At 54.8% G+C, this 19,950-nt stretch overlaps 1 protein-coding gene across 4 annotated transcripts; it reads left to right on the top strand.

Moving 5' to 3' along the window:
- Positions 1–7,362: 7,362 nt before the first annotated feature.
- On the top strand, positions 7,363–18,877 carry LOC307177994 (septin-4). 4 transcript variants are annotated; one of them, XM_079905581.1, is made up of 12 exons: positions 7,363–7,541; positions 12,475–12,518; positions 13,112–13,205; positions 13,640–13,726; positions 14,230–14,353; positions 17,021–17,155; positions 17,269–17,386; positions 17,475–17,576; positions 17,774–17,870; positions 17,964–18,126; positions 18,286–18,385; positions 18,657–18,877. In XM_079905581.1, the coding sequence occupies exons 3-12, from the start codon at positions 13,196–13,198 to the stop codon at positions 18,714–18,716; spliced, it is 996 nt and encodes a 331-aa protein (XP_079761707.1). In that variant the 5' UTR covers positions 7,363–7,541; positions 12,475–12,518; positions 13,112–13,195; the 3' UTR covers positions 18,717–18,877. The 4 variants fall into 4 exon arrangements, with proteins under 4 accessions (XP_079761707.1, XP_079761705.1, XP_079761706.1 ...); XM_079905579.1 differs by having other exon boundaries at positions 12,475–12,768; XM_079905582.1 differs by lacking the exon at positions 7,363–7,541 and adding an exon at positions 10,277–10,351 and having other exon boundaries at positions 12,475–12,768.
- Positions 18,878–19,950: the final 1,073 nt, after the last annotated feature.

Here is a 19,950-nt window from a genome sequence, read left to right as displayed (position 1 = left end):
GCAGCCCTGTGTCCTGAATTTGGCAAAGCGTGTCCTGATTTCACAGTGCGTTGTTCCTATAAGTACTTTCATTCTTCTTGGTCCATGTTTGATAAGATAGTCCAAGCTCTTTTGCCTTTGTTCTTTGTCTTGCCATATCTCTCCCTTACCCAAAGTCCAGCATGGCCTCTAATGGACTAGCCCAGGATGGACAGTTGACTACAGGTGCAAAAGACAAATGAGATGTGCGTGTGGCAGGGGACAACAGCCAGAACAGCTGCGGGGGATGTGCCAGAAATGTGGCTGCCACCCCCTCTGCCATGGCTGCTTGGCTAGCCCTGGGCCCTGGGCTCAGCTGTGGGTGGGAGCAGCTACTTTTAGAGATTATCTCCATGCAAGACAGTAAATCCTTCTCTCCCTCCTGCCTTTCTCTCTTCCTTCCTTTCTCCTTTTCTCCATTCCTTCCATAAACAGTTTTTATTCAGATGCTTAGCACTCTGCTAGGCACTATTGAGGAAACCATTGAAGCCTCGCACACACGTTCTTTGGCCTTGAGAAACTTACCATTTGGATGGGGAGATAAGACATATGGGCAGGAAACATTGAAACAACAATATGAAATAGTCCGTGCTCAAATGTTCAAATGAATACAACAGACTGAATAAGTGCCCTTGGAGGGTCTTAGGAGAGAGGGAGTCAGCAGGGACTTTGCGGGGAGGCGGTCAGGTTACCCACTCCTTCCCAAAGCCGGCGGGGGGGGGGGATATCTTAACAGCCAGCCTCTTGTTCACCCCTTGATGCAAACCTATACCTTTGGGAAGGGATTAGTATTTCCCCTCATTCAGGATGTGATGCTTTTGACAGAGCAAGTTCCTCCCTGTTTTCCTCCAGCTTGCCCTCTTTCTTTATGCATCTTGTTTTAGTTTAGGAAGTCAAAAGCCTTGGCAGCAGGACGGCTCCTTCTCAAAATAGCTCTTATCCTGTCTCGATAATTGCAGCTCTCCAGCCTGTTCAGCAGCAGAGCTGCTCCCCAGAAGCTGGGAAGAGAAGACTCCCAGGCAGCGGGGCCTGCTGGTCTTCTCTGGATCTCTGGAAGTGGGTGGCATGGAGGTGGGCCCGGTACTCTCCTCACAGGGTGTGCAAGAGCTAGACCTTCCTCAGACTGCTCCCTAGGCTGCATGGCCCACAGGCAGTCCCAGGATGAAGACTCTGTGGTGCTGGTGTCCAAGGCCTCTGGTTCCTCTCATCTAGGAATGGTTGACTGTGGAGTCTGGTCCAGATTCCATTCCCGGCAGGAATTCTCTGGTGGCCCAGCCATGGCGCCTGGCTCGTGGATGGCAGCCTGTTTGTTGCTGAGCTTCACAAGCCCTTCTGGGTCCACAGCTGGGGAAGCAGCGTGATTCAGCCTCCTCCCAGGCGGCCCCTCAAGACCTTTTTGTCTAAGGAGCAGGGTAGACAGATGCTTCTCATCCTTGGTTTGGGACATTAGGGACTGGAGTCTTCCCGGAGGAGGTTATGCTGGACTGAGGGAAACATTCCTGGTGGGATTTTTTTTGGTACCAGAACTAGCAGAAGCTCAATAGGAAGGTCCTGAGGGTGCCCTCTGCGGTCAGCGGGGGCTGTCTTCTCACACAACCCTGGGGAATTCCCTGGAATAAAGCAGCTCTTGTTGGGAGGGGCTGCCCTGGTCCCAAGATCCTGTGTCCTCAAGGCACCTAACCTACTCACCCTTAGATGTGCTGTCAGGGGACAAGGTGGTTTACTCCCTGCTCTATCAATTATGCAAGGAATCAACTCTGGAAAACAGGCCAGGAACAAGAGGAGGCTGTTTCAGTGATACCTAAGGCACGCTTCAGTATCCTAAGGGTGACATGTCATTTGTCCCTGGGGGATGGGACGGCCAGCCTCCTCTTGGCTCCTGAGTCACAGGGAAGTTTTGCTCAGGTAGACTAACTTGGCAAGGAAGGACCCAGAGCCTAGGAGCAGCACAGGGAGGCTCCGCATTCCTGGGGATGTTAACAGGATCCTAGGATATGGGCTGTCTGGCGGGAACCCCAGAATCATTTTCCTACCCCCTCATTTTCTCTTGCTTTGTACAGAGGCTCATAGTTGAAAGGGAAGGGGGTTGTTGAAAGGATGGAGCAGAGCTGCTGAAAATGGGGCAGGGCACCTTGGGAGGCTTTTCATAGCAGCCTGACCCTCGCTACCCCGCTGCTTTTCCTGTCAGATGGTACCTTGTTCACTGCAGCTATCGTGGGCAGTCAAGCCCAGAGCAGGATGGGAGGCTGGAGACCTCTGGCCCAGACTTGCTATTTTGGGCACAGGCTAGGTTGACCAACTCATCAGGGTTTGCCCCAGGTGCTCCTGACTTTAACATTGAAAGTCTTGCATCCTGGGAACTCCCTGAGTCCTGAGCAAACTGGGACAGTTGGTCACCCTAGGACAGGTGGTGTGGTATGCCTCAGCAAGAGCCTCTGGAAGCACAGGGCAGGGGGGTAATGTCCTACCTCCACCGGGAGACCTGGGCAGATTGCTCCCTCTGTCCGCACAATGAGGGCAGGAAAATGCTATGCCTTCCTCCCGAGCTTGATGGCAGAATCCCTTCATTTTTTTGTTCTGCCCAGCATGAGCACACATAGGGAAGACTCAGCCACATCCATTTTGGACTTTCTAGTGTATTTCCAGAAGCTACTTGGTTCCCTGCCTGGAACCCATCTCCAACATTACACATTTCTATCAGAGTAGTTCGGTGCTGTTTAAAGTGGTGGGTTTTTCAGGTAAGAAGAGAGACAGTGGGCCTGAGTAGACTGGGCAGCTTGGCCTCAGAGGGCAGGTGCATATTCAGATGAGAAAGAAAATCTGTAACGCAGAAGCCATCTGACAGCTGCTAAGCCAGAGGAAGGCTGTCCTGAGTGACAGAAATGATCATGTCCCTTCACCCTCCTCTGCTCAGCTGCCTTTGGCCCAGCTGCCACAAGGGGAGAAGCAAGAGACAGCTGCACCTTGGGGGCTGAATGCAGGCCTGGAGGAGGACAGAATGCAAGGCAGCTCCTGAGGGAAGCTCAGATGCTGACACTGTAGATGGGAGGACTGGGTCAGCCAGTCATTTCCTTGGCACACCTACCACCGGCAAAGTCATCTAGCTCCAGGGCTCTCAACAGTGGCTGTGTTGGGGAATTGGGTTCAATAAGTCTGAGACCAAGACCTGTTTTCTAGAGATAGAGTGGTGTCTAGCTGGAGAAGCTGACTCCACAGTTGGTGGCAGCATGGTCATTCCAATGTCACTTTAGACTAAGTCTTCTCTCCCATCCCTCTACACCCATTACACATGCACATGCTCATTCTTCGGAGGGAAGGCATTTGAAATAGTCACAGTTGACAGTTGCTAGTTTGGTGTTGATCATTTCGGTGTTAGCTGAGATAATAGCTGCCATTCATTTTAGTGATTATACCTGCGCTAAGTGTATCGCCTTAGTGAATCTTCACAGCAAACCTATGAGGTAGACTTTTTCTCCCTATTTCACAGATGAAGACACCGAGGCCCAGGGCTTGCTCATCAGTGCCTGGAGCGCTCTAGGGAGCATCTTGCCCCAGGGGTTCATAAACTCTTCTGTGTGGTGTATAAACTCTTTTTCTGTAGTCACATATTCCTGGGAGATAACTTCCTGATATTTCAGTAGCACCGTTAGATATCAAGAATTGTGAGAGGAAAGGTTGTAGTGGGGGTAACATCTGGGTCTCTGCCTTTGAACTGAGAGGCTGGGAGGTCAGCGTGAGCTGGTAAACAGCCAGAATGAAGGGCAGGTTATGGGTCAGCGAAGCCCATAGCCTCAAGGCTTGTCTGTACTCCAGAATCAGAGTGGAAACTAAGCAATGATTCCTCTTGGTCAATCCATATCGATCAGACATCTCTTGGGGGCAGAGGCCTGATCACCCAGGCAGACATCGCGTGACATATTCACTGAGTTGAAGTGAGTAGAGGTTAAAATAGAAAACATACTCCCCATCCTTGAGGGGCTTGTGGTTAATTTGGAGAGAAAAGTATACAGATGGATCACTTGGAAGGAAGTGAATATCAAAGGACAAACAAAGTCCAGGGCAACGAGTCAGTGAAGCTTCCAGCATGGAGGCCCTTGGAGGGTCAACACCAGGGGGAGACAGACTTTGGCTCAGGTGGTGGTAACTCACCACCCAAAGATTGAAGGGCAGCTGTTAGAGCCAATGAGTTTTTAGCCATGGAAGATATTCGAGCAGAGGCTGGAAGGTCAAGGGAGGGGGACTTGAAGGGAGTCAGACACACAGGAGTTAGTGGTATTAGGAGGTGTGTAAGTCCCTTCCATCCCTGAGCCTCCTGTGCCCTGTCCTGCCGCAGAGAGGATGTTGGAAGGGCCCTCTGGCTGGCTTCTATCACCCTGCTGGCTCTGGAACTGTCCCTTGCTGCGGCCGTTCAGCAGGTGCCAGGAAACACTGTGTTCCCTGACCTTGCTGCCCACATCTCGTGCCTGCCCCAGGATCATGGGACACTGGGGAGCAACAAGGGAAGGAGTGAGGCTTAGGGTATTTTGGTTTCTTGCCTCTGCACAGACCTTGCCGGACAGACTGGCTAAGGTTTCCTTGAAAGACACAAGCCAGTGATAGATAGACGTTTGGCTCCACCAGGGCTCTCTGACTGTATCATCACTGACTCAACACCTCTGGGGCAGGGGCACTATTAGTTCTTGCACCACTTAAGGGAAACTGCTACCGAGAGGCAAATGTGGCCTTTGCTAGTCAGGCAGATCTGAAGTCCTGATTTCCGGTGGTAATTACTCTTTATTCTTGACTTTGGACCTGGGCCCTGGCTTGGCCCAAGTGCAGCATCCTTGTTTGCCATCACTGTGCCATATACCCTTCACCCATGCGCGGGCAGGAAAGATCCAGTGGAGGGGCGGCCAGGAGGTTTTCCGTAAAGACCATATTAGCCTGATCTAAGTAGAGGGGGCCCAGGACAGCAGACTGGGGCCGTGGTTGCTGATATGAGTTTCCCAGAAGAATCATCCTCTGTGCAAGGTGTGTGGCGACTCTCCAGACGCTTGGCTTGAATACCCGACCCCAGCAGTGCCCTGGAAATTGTACCCTAGTCAAGGACATCAATGCCTGGTGGGATGTTGAATTTCTTTCTTCCTTCCTTCCTTCCTTCCTTCCTTCCTTCCTTCCTTTTCTGCCTGCATGGCTTGCAGGATCTCAGTTCCCCAACCAGGGACTGAACCCAGGCCCCAGCAGTGAAAGCCTGGAATCCTAACCACTAGGCCACCAGGGAACTCCTGGGATGTTGAATTTCAAGAGAGAACAAGAGCTCCAAGAGCTGAGGGGCACTGAAGTAAGGTTGGCCAGACAACCTGCTGGCTGGTGGTGGCACAGAGCACACAGTGATCAGCCCTATATCTCAGCCCTGCTTCTGACCAAGTGTCAGACTCTACCTGTCCCAATACAGAACATGAGAGCTGGAGTTGAGGGTAGAACAATCCTCTCTCTCAACGGGGGAAACAGAAGCACAGGGAGGGGAAGGGACTTTCAGGCAGTGAGATTGTTGCCAGAGCTGGCATGGGCACTTACTCCCGGGCCAAGTTCTCACAGAGACCCCTGAATTGCTACAGGGCTAGCATGCGGGGCTGTATAGGTAGTGACCCAGAGTCTACCTTAGGCTTTTATTTTGCCCAGCCCATGCTTCAGGTTGGGCCTGTGACCATGAAGACCATGAGTTCCATGGTCCCTTCCTCTTTTGGGGCCTCACTTCCTTCAGAGCAAGCTGGCACCAACATGCCTTAGGAAACACAGGGCTCTCTGGGGTCTGGGCAGCAGGTGCCAGAGCAGAGCTGGGATTCCAGCTGCAGCTGAGGATGAGCTGCTAGCTGAGATGTGTTTGTGTCTACACTTGAGCAGCAGCCAGAACTGGGGGAAGGAGGGACATTATGATTGTGGAAAAGAAGCCTTTGTGATAGGGCCTGTCTTCCTTGACATAGGCTTTCTCCCTTGGGCCCAGCACTCACAGTCCAGGCCTTGCAGACTGAAGCATCCAAGAGGTATTCTTTTTTTTTTTTTTAATTTATTTATTTGTTATTTATTTTGGCTGCAGTGGGTCTTAGTTGTGGCACACAGGAACTTTGTTGCGGAATGCGGATTTCTTAGTTGCAGCATGTGGGCTTCTTAGTTGCGGCATGCGAACTCTTAGTTGCAGCATGCATGCGGGATCTAGTTCCCCAACCAGGGATCGAACCCGGGCTCCCTGCACTTCTTTAAGCAATGACACCCCTTCTATCCTCCAGCCCACCATTGCCAAATATTCAATAGCAGTCCCATGTTTTCTGAACCTGATCTCACCTGTGGTACCCAGGCCCCCTCCCTCTCTCTGCCGAGTTTTGACAGATCCCAACCAAGACCACTGGGTCACGGATCACACTGAAATAGTGTAGGCAGGCCTCTAGCACTTCTACCAATAGAGGGAGCGGGCCATGCCTGTGGCCTCAGTTTTGTCTAAAAGGTATTCAAGCCAGTCAGTCTGCCCTGGAAGAGGACTCTTGGAAGTCAGGGAGGGGCATGCTGCTGGAAACTTCCACAGAAGCCTGACCAGCTCAGACCTGTATTAGCTCAGGAAATCCCCACCAACTCCCCACCCCCTAAGCATCTATGTTCTCCTAGCTGCTGCTGACCCTTCTGAGCCTCTAATGCCTCTAAAGCTGCTGGGGATTCTGTTCCCACAGCATCTCACCTGCTTGCCCAGCATGGCCTCTCCTGAGGCCCCCACCGCCTTCCACAGCCACAGGCAAGGCTTCACTTCCCCGGAAAGGCCACTCAGCCTCTCCCTTCCATTCTTCCAACAGATGATCCGGGATAACTTATGCAGCAAATCCTCTTTAATCTTTAATGTAGGCTCTTGCACGAAGGGAACCTCCTGTCTCTTCCTCACAGCTTGGCTGGAGGTGGAGATTGTCTGACATTCCACCTTAGGAGGTGTACAGACGGTATGGACAATCAGTAACTTGGACATCAGCTGGGTTCAATTCCCACAAACCTTGTGGACTCTCCGGGGTAACTGATCGTTTCTCCCCAACCTGTGAGGCAAACCCCCCTCTCCTTCCAAAGGTTTCTTCTCCTGGGGACACCAGGTGGGCCCTTCCTTTTTCTTTGGGGACTGGCTCAAGCCGCCACGGTGCTGCGCTGCCTGGGCAGGCCACTCTTTAGGGCTGAGTGAGGAAGAGCCAAGTGACCAGAGAAGCCCTGTCCCGAACGCCTCTCCGCACTCTGTCTCCGGGGGTCGAGAGCTGCAAAGCCCCACGGCGGGCCGGCCACCCCTTGCCCAGCCTGCGCCGGCTCCCCGCGCCGCGGAGGTGCAGGCCCCGCCCCGGGGCCGCCCCGCCCCGCCCCCCGCCGCCGGGCCCCGCCGCCGGGCCCCGCCCCCGGCCGGTCCGCTCTCTGGGCGGCGGGCGGGGGCAGGCGGTGTGGTGAGGTCGGCACGCAGCTCCGGCCGCGGGTCGCTCGGGCGCTGTCCAGGCGGAGCCGGCCCGGCCCGGGCTGCAGCCATGGTAAGGCTGGCGGGCGCGGGGCGGGGCCGGGCGCGCAGGGCCCGCCGCTCCCGGGCGGCTTCGCCGAGACCCGCGGCGCCGCAGTCCAGGCTGTGCGGGGCGGGAGGCGCTGTCGCCTGCCGCGGGCACAGGCAGGCTGGCGGACGGCGCTGCGTCGCTGCTCCCAAGTTTCTTCTTTTGATGCGAGCAGACACGGAGTGGGCCCCGGCCACCGGGGTGCTGCCCCGTTCTTAGACGGAGGGGTGGGTCCGTGCTGGGTGGGGAGGAGGCGCCGGCGGAGACGCGCTGGTGGGCTGGGGTGAGTGAGTCAGGCAGGGGCGGAGGTGAGGGTCCCCACCCTTGCCTAGGTCAGCTGTTACCTGGGTGACTCTTCCTCGCCCACCTACCCTAGGCTCAGGGACCAGCACCAACTTCCTTGGAAAACACACAGGAGGCCCGCAAACATTGCCTGCCTCGCCAAGAGGGATGGTGAGACGCTTGGGCCCTCCCTTCCCACAGCACCATCTGCCCAGGGACCTCAGAGAGAGGGAGGCCCAGCCACCATCCTACCCCGTGGAATCAGCTATATCCCTCTGCCTCTGAGACAGGAACCATGGGGAATCTTCCTCCTGCTGCATCTTCCCCCCTCCCCCCAAACCAGGTCCCTCTGCAGTGATGGAGGGTGGAGGGAACTCATTCCTGCCACCTGCCTGTGGTGGGAGGAGAAACAGTAACCCCAGCCAACCACCCTGAAGACCCCCCAGGTAGGAAGTTTTGATGTTTGGCCGTGAGGGTGTAAGCTCTTTTCCTGCCATCATTGCCAGAGCCTGCCACAAGCACATTATGCTGAGTGTCAGGGCCTCCAGGCCCTATGCCAGCTTCTCCTCCCAGTCTGGAAGCCCCCTAGCCTTTGCCCTCTGCATTGGGAAGCACAGGCTGTTTACAGCAGGAGGAGATCCGTGACCAGCCTGTGGGGCAGGATGTTGGCTGTGGGCAGCCTCCAGAGAGGACCTCCCCGGGCCCTGTGGAATCAGAAGCTTCCAGGTCTAGAAAGGCCAGGCTTTTGGGCTCTTCTCTCTCAAGCTGTGTCCAGGCCGAGGCCCAAGTCTTGGCCAGGAAGTCTTGGTGACACTGTGACCTTCCCCAAAGGGGGGTTTCCTGGGAGAGGCCAAGTGGTGCCTGCCTTTATCCCTGCCCCCATCCTTCTCCTCACATGGGGACGGACAGACTGATTGTACCAGGGGTGGAAGCCTGGGGGAGCACTGATTGTTCTTAGTGCCAAGTGTCCCTAGTGCAGGGGCCGAGAGGGGCTTTTTCTGCCACACACTAAGTTCAGTTCAGCTGAGGTCTCGGTGCTTCAGCTTGGCTGAGGCCACCCTGTTCCTCTGTATTTAAAGGCACCCTGTCAGCACCAGAGTCCTCAGCCTCAGGCCCCTGCCTCAAGCCAGCCCAGTCCTTAAGCTGACGGGGTTCATGTCAAGCCAGACTTCTCTATGAGGGTCACTTTGTGAAAGGAGATCAGGCATCCAGCTGCTTCAGAGATCAGTGGGGAGAGCTCCCCAGCCCAGGAGCCCCAGGGGTTTTGAATTGGCATGCAAAAAGAAGGACTTGGCTAACATGAATAACCATCCTGTGACTTGAGATGTACCTTCTCTCCCCAGGTTCAAAGCAGCTTGAGGTATCTGTCATCTGGGAGTGCTTTCTTTCCCCAGCCTTCCTGGGAGGCAAGGAAGTGCCATTCACAATTGGACATTAGGGCCCTGAAATTAAGATACTATTCAAAATCACAAAGGGTATTTCTAGCCAAACCAGAAACACTGGCCTCCTGACTCCTAGTCAAGTGCTCCATCTGCTCCCAGTTAGGTCCCTCAGTTTGTCTCCCACCTAATCGGCAACTTGGAAGCCTCTGGGATCCCAGCCTCTCCTTGACCTGAACTCATGCCCCTCAGAGACCAAGTGTTAGCAGCTCCCCTGCTGACTCTCTGAAAGTGATGGGGTGATGAAAGTGATACAGGTCCCCATGAGTCAGAGGTCAGGTATCCTAGGATGGAAGGAATCCCTGCAGCAAAGGCCTCTCTGTGGCTGGGACTCTCTGCAGGGAAATCTAGGGGCGGATTTCTGAAGGCAGTGCGGTTCTCCACTGAGAGAACACAGAGGGACACTGGGAAGAAAAGTGGGGCCATTCCTAAGAGCACATAACACCCAGGGGATTATAGGACACCCCACACTACTTCAGCACTGCTTGAAGTTAAGGTGAAAGAGATTGGAATCCTTTGGGACTGGAGTCTCCTGGGTAGCTGCCCCACGTACTGATGGACCAGGTCACCTTGGGGACAGGTCTCAACCCTCTGACAGGCCTCAGTGTCCTTGGGGGTTACAGGAGAGGCCAAGTGGATCGAGAGCCTGTGTTGCAGACAGACTTGGGAGGCTGGTGCTGTGCCCATCGGGGTAGGCAGCGGGCAGGCATCACGGAGCAGCCAATCAGAGCAGGAGGGGACTGCAGAAAAAACGAGTGATCCTGCTGCAGCTGAGCTGTCCTTGGAGGGTGGGAGCCACGGGAAGGGAGGAGGAGGGGTTGGGGAAGGACATTCCACAGGCTTTTTTGGCCCCTGACAGACACAGGGGGGTCAGAGAGAAAGGGAAAGGAGCAAGTCAGGACGCTGGATTCCAACAAGAGCATCGAGACCAGGCTGTTTCTGTGTGTGAGGAACTTTTCTTGGGAGATAAAATTAGACCTAGAGCTTGCTGACAGGGAGTCTGAAGCGTGGGACATGGACCGTTCACTGGGATGGCAAGGCAGTTCTGTCCCTGAGGACAGAACTGAAGCTGGGGTAAGGTGCTGCTCTGGGAGATGGGTGGACCCGCCCTGTCTTCCCCCTGCATTGTCTGGGATTGGGGCTGAAAGTCAGAAAATGATTTGGTCACTGGCGGAGCCGGGGGCAGGGAAGGACAGACAGGAGGTGAGGCCCCTCGTGTCCTAACTCCTTGTCTAGAGCCCCTGTGGGCCCCTCCGTGCTGATGAGCAGCTCCCTGGCATGGAGAGTGGTACTGGGTTCCTGGCGACTCTACTTGAAGATTGCAAGGGCTGGGGGTCTCCATCAGTGCCTTCCTTTCTCCCTTCCTTGCAGCCCCGCCGCTCAGTGCCCCTGGGGAAACCAGGCGGAGTGCAGTCCTCTCTCTCCCACCCTCAGCCTGACCCCCAGACCGACTGCTGCGTCACTGTGGGGTTGTGCAGAGGGGCAGGGTTTCCCCGAATTCCCCAGACTCTTCAGCTGCCACCCCCAGCCCCATCCCTTCTCTGTTGCCATATAATTAATCGTCCAGGCTGGGACACTTTGCAGAGTGAAAAGGGGCAGTTATGCCAGAACAACAAACATAAACTGGGATGTGTGGTCACCCCACCGGCCCCCACAAATACTGTGGGTAAGAAAAAGCCTGTTGGGTCAGGCTTGCCTCAGGACTGTCTCTTCTGGCCACTTGGCCCCTACCTGCTGTTTCCAGTTTCCGTCTAAAGGCCCCTTTTCCTGTCTAGGCAAGCCCTGGAGCCTACGGCTATAAGCAGGTATGGGGACTTGAGAGGCGACTGCCTGGAAGTAGCTCCTAGGGGACTTTCCCCTCTAGCCTCCCCCTCTAGTCCCTTCCCTCTGCATAAACCTGGCGGCATGACTGCATCCCTCAGTTCTTCCCTTTGTTAAAACGAGGGCCTGCAGGAAGACCACGGCCGTGTTATCTCCCCTCACCCTGGCTGGGACTCCACCGTGGTCTGGGGTAGCCCCCGCTGGCTTGGCTGATTCCCAGAGGGTGAGTCAGCCTGTGAAGCCGGCCCTTGTCCGTTGTCTGGGGGAGGCACGTGGGTTTTGTGAGGCCGAGCTGAGCCCAGCACCGCCAGGCACTCCACAAAGGGGGCTGGCCCCAAAGGAGAGAGAGGAAGCTTTAGGGTCTGGAGCTGAGGGTCAGAGTGGCAGGGGGCAGTGACCTGCCTTCCCAGCTGGAGATGGAGTGGAGCAGGTCTCCACAGAGGAGCCAGCCCCTCGCTGCCTACCACCCGTGCGGTTCACAGTTGAGACCAGACCCCCTCCCGCACTGCAGGCTAAAGCCTATCTCTGGGCACAGGGGCAAGGGGCAGCTGCGGGTGCTTCCCCCTATACGTCCCTCACAGTTGGGGGCTGTCAGAAGTGTCCTGCCGTCCTCCCTCACCTGGTCCCTCCCAGCTCCCCTTCACCCACACTCAGCATCCACTGGCAGGTTTCCCCTTCACTCCTGGGGCCCAGGCTCAGGCTCTGTGTGGCTCAGTGTCTGGAATAAGGGGGGTCAGGTCAGCTGTACTGAGTTCTGGGCAGTGAGTCCTGGGGAGTGAGCACCTCCAGTAGAATCCGCACCTCAGTCCCAGAGCTCAGCGCCTGCAGTGACGGGAGGCGAAGAGACCCTTGATTTGCCTGGGGCTGGGAGCTCCCTTCTCCCCTCCCTCGCTCCCTCCTGCCCCTACCCCATTCTGGCTGTCTGCACTCTCCTTGAGCCCTGAGCCACAGTCTCCTCTCGGCTCTGATGCCTCTGTCCGCTCCCGCTCGTTCATCCTGACTTCCTGGCCTTTGGGGCAGTCCCTGGTCCTGGCTTGGAAGGGCAGCCTCAACAAGCGCCCTGCTGAGAGGGACCATTGGGACTGGGGCTACTCAGTTCCCAAACTGGAGCAGTTTGCAAGGGCTCTGGGGGCTGCCCAGGGCTGCTGCTGGACCCCAGGGCCTTTCCTGACGTCTTGGACCCTTGCACCAGGGAGGCATGTGAGCAGTTGCGGGAGGGATGGTGAGCGCTTCCTCTGGCTTGGCCGCCTGTGCAGTTTCTGTCCCTTGTAACCATAAGTGCTTTCCTTTCTCCCTCTCGCCTTCTCCTGTCTTCCTCCTTCATTCTTCCCTTCCTGCCACCTGCCCGCCTACCTCCCCCCACCCCGAACCCTCAGATCAAGCGCTTTCTGGAGGACGCGGATGATGCAGAACTGAACAAGTTCGTGAAGGATTTCCCAGGAAGCGAGACCTACCACCAACCAGAGGCCAAGACCTGGGTGTCCAGGCCCCAAATCCTGGAGCCGAGGCCCCAGGCCTCGGACCTCTGCCAGGATGACCTGGAGTTCAGACCCCCTTCGTGGCCCCAGCCCTCTGACAGCCAGCAGTACATCTCTGCCTCAGCCCCTCTCAGCCCCTCAGCCCGGCCCCGCAGCCCGTGGGGCAAGCTCGATCCCTATGACTCCTCTGAGGTAGAGCGTCCAGCCCTGCCTTTGCCTCTCAGTGGGCTGGTGCAGGAGGACCCAGGGAGGGAGGAGAGGGAGCCCGAGCGTGTGTGTGCGTGCACGTGTGTGTGTGTGCGTGCGCACGCACGTGCGTGCTGAGCTGGAGCCCCTCTCTGTCCTGTGTTGGCCCCAACTCTGTGGTGTCACCCCCCAGGTATGTTGGGAACTGACAATACCAGCAGGGACGGGAGCCCAGCTGGTAGCCCCAGGTGGGGCCTCAAAGGAGGCTGACTCTGCTCTTTAAGGCTGGCGTTGGGTCCTGGGGTTCTTCTGCCTATACCCTGATGCACTCTGCCTTCTCGTCCACTAGGATGACAAGGAGTATGTGGGCTTTGCGACCCTTCCCAATCAAGTCCACCGAAAATCCGTGAAGAAAGGCTTTGACTTTACCCTCATGGTGGCAGGTAGAGCAGGGGTGGGGCAGGGCAGGGCTGGGCAAGAGGTGTCTCAAGTGGGGATGGTCTATATGTGGGGAGTGGGCATGGGTAGGGCAGGAGAAAGCCAGGGGCTGTGCCTTTTTGCAAAATAGCTGGGAGACGCGGGTGGCCAAAAGTATGTATATGTTGCAGGAGAGGGGGTGGTGACAAGGTACAAAGAATATTTAACCCTCAGCTTTCTAGTGGTGCCTTTCTCTGTGTGACCTTGGGCAATCTCTTATCCTCTCTGGGCCTCATCCAAATGAGAAGGCTGGACGAGCTCTTCCAGCTCTGCTGTAGTTTAGTCTCTTCCCAATTAGATGAGAGAGCGGCTGCCCCCGCAACCCCGCCACCTTGGTCCGGCGGGGTTGCCTCTTGGTTACAGATCTGATTTGGTGCCTCTGTCCTCTCTCCCCTGTCAGGAGAGTCTGGTCTGGGGAAATCCACTCTCATCAATAGCCTCTTCCTCACTGATCTGTACCGGGACCGGAAACTCCTCAGTGCTGAAGGTGAGGAAAGGAGAGGAGCATGGAGACAGGCAGGCAGAGCTGACTTGGGAAATCGAACTGACTGCAGGCTCTGAGGGATGGGACCTTCCCCAGCACGCAGGAAGCCATGGCTTCCTAGAGAGACTGCTGGCATCTCTCTGTAGGCCTGTTTGGCCTGGAAGCCCACCAGCCGACTCCCTAAAGATTTGGGTGCCGAAGCAGGGCAGGGACCAGAGTCCTGCTCTTGGAGTGAGTCTCTGACCCCCAAAGGATTCCAGGAATCCGAGAAAAGAGCCGGGAGCAGAGAAGAGGCTGGGGCCAGAGCCAACAGCCACCGGCATTTCCTGTGTTGGGAAATGTGCTCCTTGCTGGTTCCCAGAGAACAGGCCCCCAGGCAGCCCCCGGGGGCGGGAAGGGGGGCAGTGTGGGTGAGGCAGTCTGGGCAGCACTGGCTGGGGTGGGTGGTGTGTCCTGACTAGGCAGGCCCTTGCCCTTGCCCTGGCCTCAGTTTCCCCCTTCTCCAGAGCGGATCATGCAAACAGTGGAGATCACTAAACATGCAGTGGACATAGAAGAGAAGGGTGTGAAGCTGCGGCTCACCATTGTGGACACACCGGGTTTTGGGGATGCGGTCAACAACACAGAGTGGTATGTCTGACCAAGCACAGCCCCTGCCCCGACCCCCACCAACTCCGTACACACACACGGGGGCACACATAGGCTCAGACACACCCACAATTGTCAAGAAGAAGGGGTTTGTGCCCTCGAGTGTGCCACTGCCCTTTACCGGACAGCTGTCTCTGTAAAGTGAGAGGGAAGGCCTTGGAACAGATGATCTCTAATGTTCCGTTGATTTGACCCACAATTCTAGAATGGGGTTGAGGACACAGATAGGAAAGAAGAGCCTCAAGAAAGCAAACACATGTGAAAACGTGTAGCACAGTGCCTGACACATAGTAGGTGGTCAGTAGTTGTCACCCTCCCTCCTTCCATTCCTTCCACCAGCAACATTTTAGGTGTTACAAGCAAGTTATTAAAGACGTGAGAGTGCGTGGAGGGAGGGGTGAGGGGAGAAATAAGAGGCAAAGGGAGAGCATGGGTGGAACTTTGTTTAAACTCCTGGGACCCTCTAGGCCACCTGCCAAAATAAAAGGTGGCTTACCAGCCCCACCGCAATCATTCCTGACATTTTTTTCAGGAACTAGAAGGATGCTTAGATAATGGTCAGTCAGACAGACCTGAGTAGATGAGGAGGAGAATGGGTGATAAGGACAGGAGAAATGGTGATGCCTTTGATGAGGGAGTTAGGCAGGGTGGTGCTGAGACACCTAGACTGAGAGTTCAGATCTTGATGCAGCATTTAGGAACTGCGTGATCTTGAGCAAATGACCACATTCCCATTTCTTCAACTGAAAAATGCTGGCCTTACCACCTCACCCAGTTGATCTGAAAATCCACCCAGAAAGATGCATGTGAATATGCATTAAAAACATACAGTTTTGGGCTTCCCTGGTGGCGCAGTGGTTGAGAGTCCGCCTGCCGATGCAGGGGACGCGGGTTCATGCCCCGATCTGGGAGGATCCCACATGCCGCGGAGCAGCTGGGCCCGTGAGCCATGGCCGCTGAGCCTGCGCGTCCGGAGCCTGTGCTCCACAACGGGAGAGGCCACAGCAGTGAGAGGCCCGCGTACCGCAAAAACAACAACAACAAAAAAGCATACAGTTTTTATAGGGCTGTGTACATTATACTCATGAATATTAAGATGATCATTTCAGGATCAGTGAAACATAAAAGTGTGGGGTCCCCTGTTCGAAATGATTAAGAATTTCAGCATGGCCACAGCAGAGAATAAACCAAACGTGGGCCTCTCTGAGCGCAGGGCCCCGCTATGACTGCACGGGTCACACGCCCAGGAAGCTGACCCTGGATAATTGCCTCACAGACTGATCAGACCCTTGCGGACCTTTCTGTGCTCTGAACCACTATCCCCTCCATTTGTGCTTGATCATCACAACATGTGACTTTCGGCTCAGCACATTGGTTCATCTTCAACTTCATGATCTAAGCCTTGAGGGGAGGGCCACTTCTTATATTCTTGCCACACACTGTGCTGGTACATGGTGCATGGTCTCTGTAAATAGTCCTGCTGGATTGAGGTGGTCTCCAGTCATCACCACCCTTCCGGATCGGGGACTACGTCTCAGCAAACTGGGCTCGCCCTGAAACTCGAGCCCCAACCAGCACCTGCCTCCTACTGTAGCAAGTATCATTCCCTCCTTCAATCAGTCTACTTACCTCCTCTTGCCTTTCATAATAATAATAATTTCACCTGCCTGGCACCTCACAGTTTGCAGGGCACCACCACGTGTTCTCATTTAGTGAAGCAGCAGATGAGGTGTCCAGCCTGTGCTGGACATTTTAAGGGATGCAGAACAAGTGTAAATAATCCTTGTCACTGGGAGGCTTACAGTCTAGTGGCAATGGGAGTGGGGGAGTGGGGGGCGCAGCAGGTCTCTAACGTGTGTCAATCAGGTAAAAACTTAGCTTAGTAAGTGGGTTGGGCACTGTGGTGGCAAACACACTGAACTAGGAGTCAGAAGGCCAGGAGCCTGAGTGGGTAGAGAGTTTGCTAGGTAAAGTGATCTGGATTAAGTCTCTTCGCAGCTCTGGATTTAGCTTCTTCACGTATAAAATGAGAATAATGATGCTCATAATGGCCACCCATCAGGGCACCTATCAGTGAGGAAGAAACTCAATAACAGAAGAGCAAGAGACTTGAGGTTGTTGAATATATATATATATATATATATATATATAAAACCTCTGTGTGTGGTGACGGGAAGGGGAGAGCAGTGTGCATTGCTATAGTTACAGGACCCTTCACGGGAGAGATGGTTCTTGGATATGGCTTTGAAGGATGGAGTGGGCTTGGAGAGGTGGAGGAGAGGATGGAACCACACGAACAAAGGCTCTGAGGCTGAACTGCGAACCTGACTTAGGGCTGCCCTGGCCTCCAGTTGGTTTTCACCTGCCGGCACCTTGCTAGTCTTACTGCTTTGTTTGGTCACCTGGGCTCTTTTCCTTTCATCAAGCTAGTATTTATTGACCTCTGTCTGTGTGCTTAGTCTGATTTTCTGTCAGGATGTTTGAGATGCACCCCTGACCCGTCCGGGTACCTCCCTGATGATGTAATAAAGCAAGTCGGGGAATAGCAAAGTCTTGAAAAGACTGCTCAGGGCGTGGGCTCCTTGCAGGCCCAGAGCTCACTAGGCAGCCCTCACTTCCAGTTTCTCTGCTTGTCTGTCCCTGCCCCAGCTGGAAGCCTGTGGCAGAATACATCGACCAGCAGTTTGAGCAGTATTTCCGAGATGAGAGTGGCCTGAACCGCAAGAACATCCAAGACAACAGGGTGCACTGCTGCCTGTACTTCATCTCGCCCTTCGGCCACGGGTATGGTCTGAGCCTGAGGCTCCTGGCACCACCGCGTGTTGCCAAGGGAACAGGCCAAGAGCACCAGGGGCAGGGCTGCCACTAGCAGGTGGTCACAGTTTCCTGTTCCCCAGGCTCCGGCCACTGGATGTTGAATTTATGAAGGCCCTGCATCAGCGGGTCAACATCGTGCCTATCTTGGCAAAGGCGGACACACTGACACCTCCGGAAGTGGAGCGCAAGAAACGCAAAGTGAGGGAAGCTGGTGGGGGAGGGGAGCAGGTGGGCTTCTGGAAAGGATGGGGTCCCCAGAACGATGGGCCCCTCATGTGTTTGCCAGATCCGGGAGGAGATTGAGCACTTTGGAATCAAGGTCTACCAGTTCCCAGACTGTGACTCTGACGAGGATGAGGACTTCAAATTACAGGACCAAGCCCTAAAGGTGGGGCCACCCCAGGGCATCCCTTTCCCGTCTTGTTTCTTCTGGGCAGAAAAGAGAAGTAGAATTCTATATAAGGGTGGGCTATTGGGGTGGAAGAGGACCCTGGTTTCCTAGCATGAACCAGAGAAGATGAAGATAAAGGTGGAAAGGAACAGGTGAGAATGGCGGTGTTGACAGACACCCCTAACTTCTTCCAGGAAAGCATCCCATTTGCTGTAATTGGCAGCAACACTGTGGTAGAGGCCAGAGGGCGGCGAGTTCGGGGCCGGCTCTACCCCTGGGGCATTGTGGAAGGTAAAGCACTGAGCTTGTGACCAGGGTATCTCCTTGCCCTCAATGGTTCTCCTCTACCCATGCGCCTGGCTGACCCCTAGCCTTGCTGTGCAGTGGAAAACCCAGGGCACTGCGACTTTGTGAAGCTGCGGACAATGCTGGTGCGTACTCACATGCAGGACCTGAAGGACGTGACCCGGGAGACACATTATGAGAACTACCGGGCACAGTGCATCCAGAGCATGACCCGCCTGGTGGTGAAAGAACGGAATCGCAAGTATGGCCAAAGGCCAGGACAGAGCTGGCAGGGGTGGGGTTTGGGACACAGCCTTGGGTGAGACAAAGCCCTTCCTTTGTTCTATAGGCTCTGGGCTCAATCCAAGCGGGTGCTGGGGTCTCCCTAGCCTTACCAACCCCCCTTTCCCCTCCCCCTCAGCAAACTGACTCGAGAGAGTGGTACCGACTTCCCCATTCCTGCTGTCCCATCAGTGGCAGATCCAGAAACAGAGAGGCTCATCCGAGAGAAAGATGAGGAGGTGAGAGTTGGGTGGGGCAGTAGGGGTTGCCAGCCTGAGAGGACCCCTGCTTAATCACAACCCTCAGTATCTCTTGGTTTGGGAATAGGAATATCCCTGGCCCTGGTACATATCTGGATCCTGGATTGGTGGCTTAGTGGTTCTACCCAGAGACTCCATCACACCTCGGGGCTACCAAGGCCCTGGCTGAAGGGATTAGAGGTTGGGGGCACCTCTCTAAATCTATAGGACTCTCTGAAAGGCCCCACTTTGATTCATGTGCCTGTTCCAGCTGCGACGGATGCAGGAGATGCTGCACAAAATCCAAAGACAGATGAAGGAGACCCATTAGCTGGCTTTCAGCCTTGAATATTTAAACGCCGCCTCTTCGTCCTGCCTATGCCAGCCCCTCCCAGCACCAGCTCTGCTCAGGCCCCTGCAGCTACTGCCACTTCGCCTTACATCCCTGCTGCCTCCCCAGAGACTCAGAGGAAATAAAGTTTAACAAATCTGTAGGTGGCTTCTGGTGTCACTGTCTGTATCTTTATAAATTTATTTATTTTATTTATTTTTGGCTGCGTTGGGCCTTCGTTGCTGTGCACGGGCTTTCTCTAGTTGCGGCGAGTGGGGGCTACCCTTCGTTGCGGTGCACGGGCTTCTCATTGCAGTGGCTTCTCTTGTTGTGGAGCACAGGCTCTAGGCACGCGGGCTTCAGTAGTTGTGGCATGGGGGCTCAGTAGTTGTGGCTCGTGGGCTCTAAAGTGCAGGCTCAGTAGTTGTGGTGCACTGGCCTGGTTGCTTCACGGCATGTGGGATCTTCCCGGACCAGGACTCGAACCCGTGTCCCCTGCATTGGCAGGCAGATTCTTAACCACTGTGCCACCAGCGAAGCCCACTGTCTGTATCTTTACCATCTCAGGGAAACCAAGAAGATCCTAGGACCCCGTTTTGAAAGGTTGCTGGAGGAGGGTGCTGGCTTCTGACTTTTAGTAGGGAAGGGAGAGTGGGGAAAACTTTCCCCTCTCATGACAGGGTTCAGTCCGTGCCCAGAATCCAGCCTGGCCTGTCCATCCTCCTGACTGTATCTCTCCTGCCTCTGTTATATGGAGCCCCTCTCATCTTTATCACATACAGTACTGACAACCCCATAGAAGTTTAGGTTTTGATATCTCCCCCGAGAAAACATCGCATTAATTGCATGCAGCCTTCGTATTTCCCCTGATTTGGGAAAAGGGATATGTAGTACGAATTAAGCTCTGTACTCTAGGAAGCCTGTGATAGAGCACTGAACAAATGCTGAAACCCCTGTAATCACCAAACACTATAGTAAGTGCTGGGAATGGATAGGGCACAATCATCGTCCTGGAAGAATTCACTTAACAAATATTTATTAAGCATCTGCTAGTTTGCAGACACTTTTATTTCTTTTTTAATTTTTATATTATTTAATTATTTAATTTTATTTTTGGCTGCGTTGGGTCTTCGTTGCTGCATGCGGGCTTTCTCTAGTTGAAGCAAGAGGGGGCTGCTCTTCATTGCGGTGCGTGGGCTTCTCATTGCAGTGGCTTCTCTTGTTGCAGAGCACA

Source organism: Stenella coeruleoalba, assembly GCF_951394435.1.
Source record: "Stenella coeruleoalba genome assembly, chromosome: 19".
In the NCBI taxonomy this organism is placed as follows: Eukaryota; Metazoa; Chordata; class Mammalia; order Artiodactyla; family Delphinidae; genus Stenella; species Stenella coeruleoalba.
Note: the sequence above shows the minus strand (reverse complement) of the source record. Positions and strands in the feature narration are given on the sequence as shown.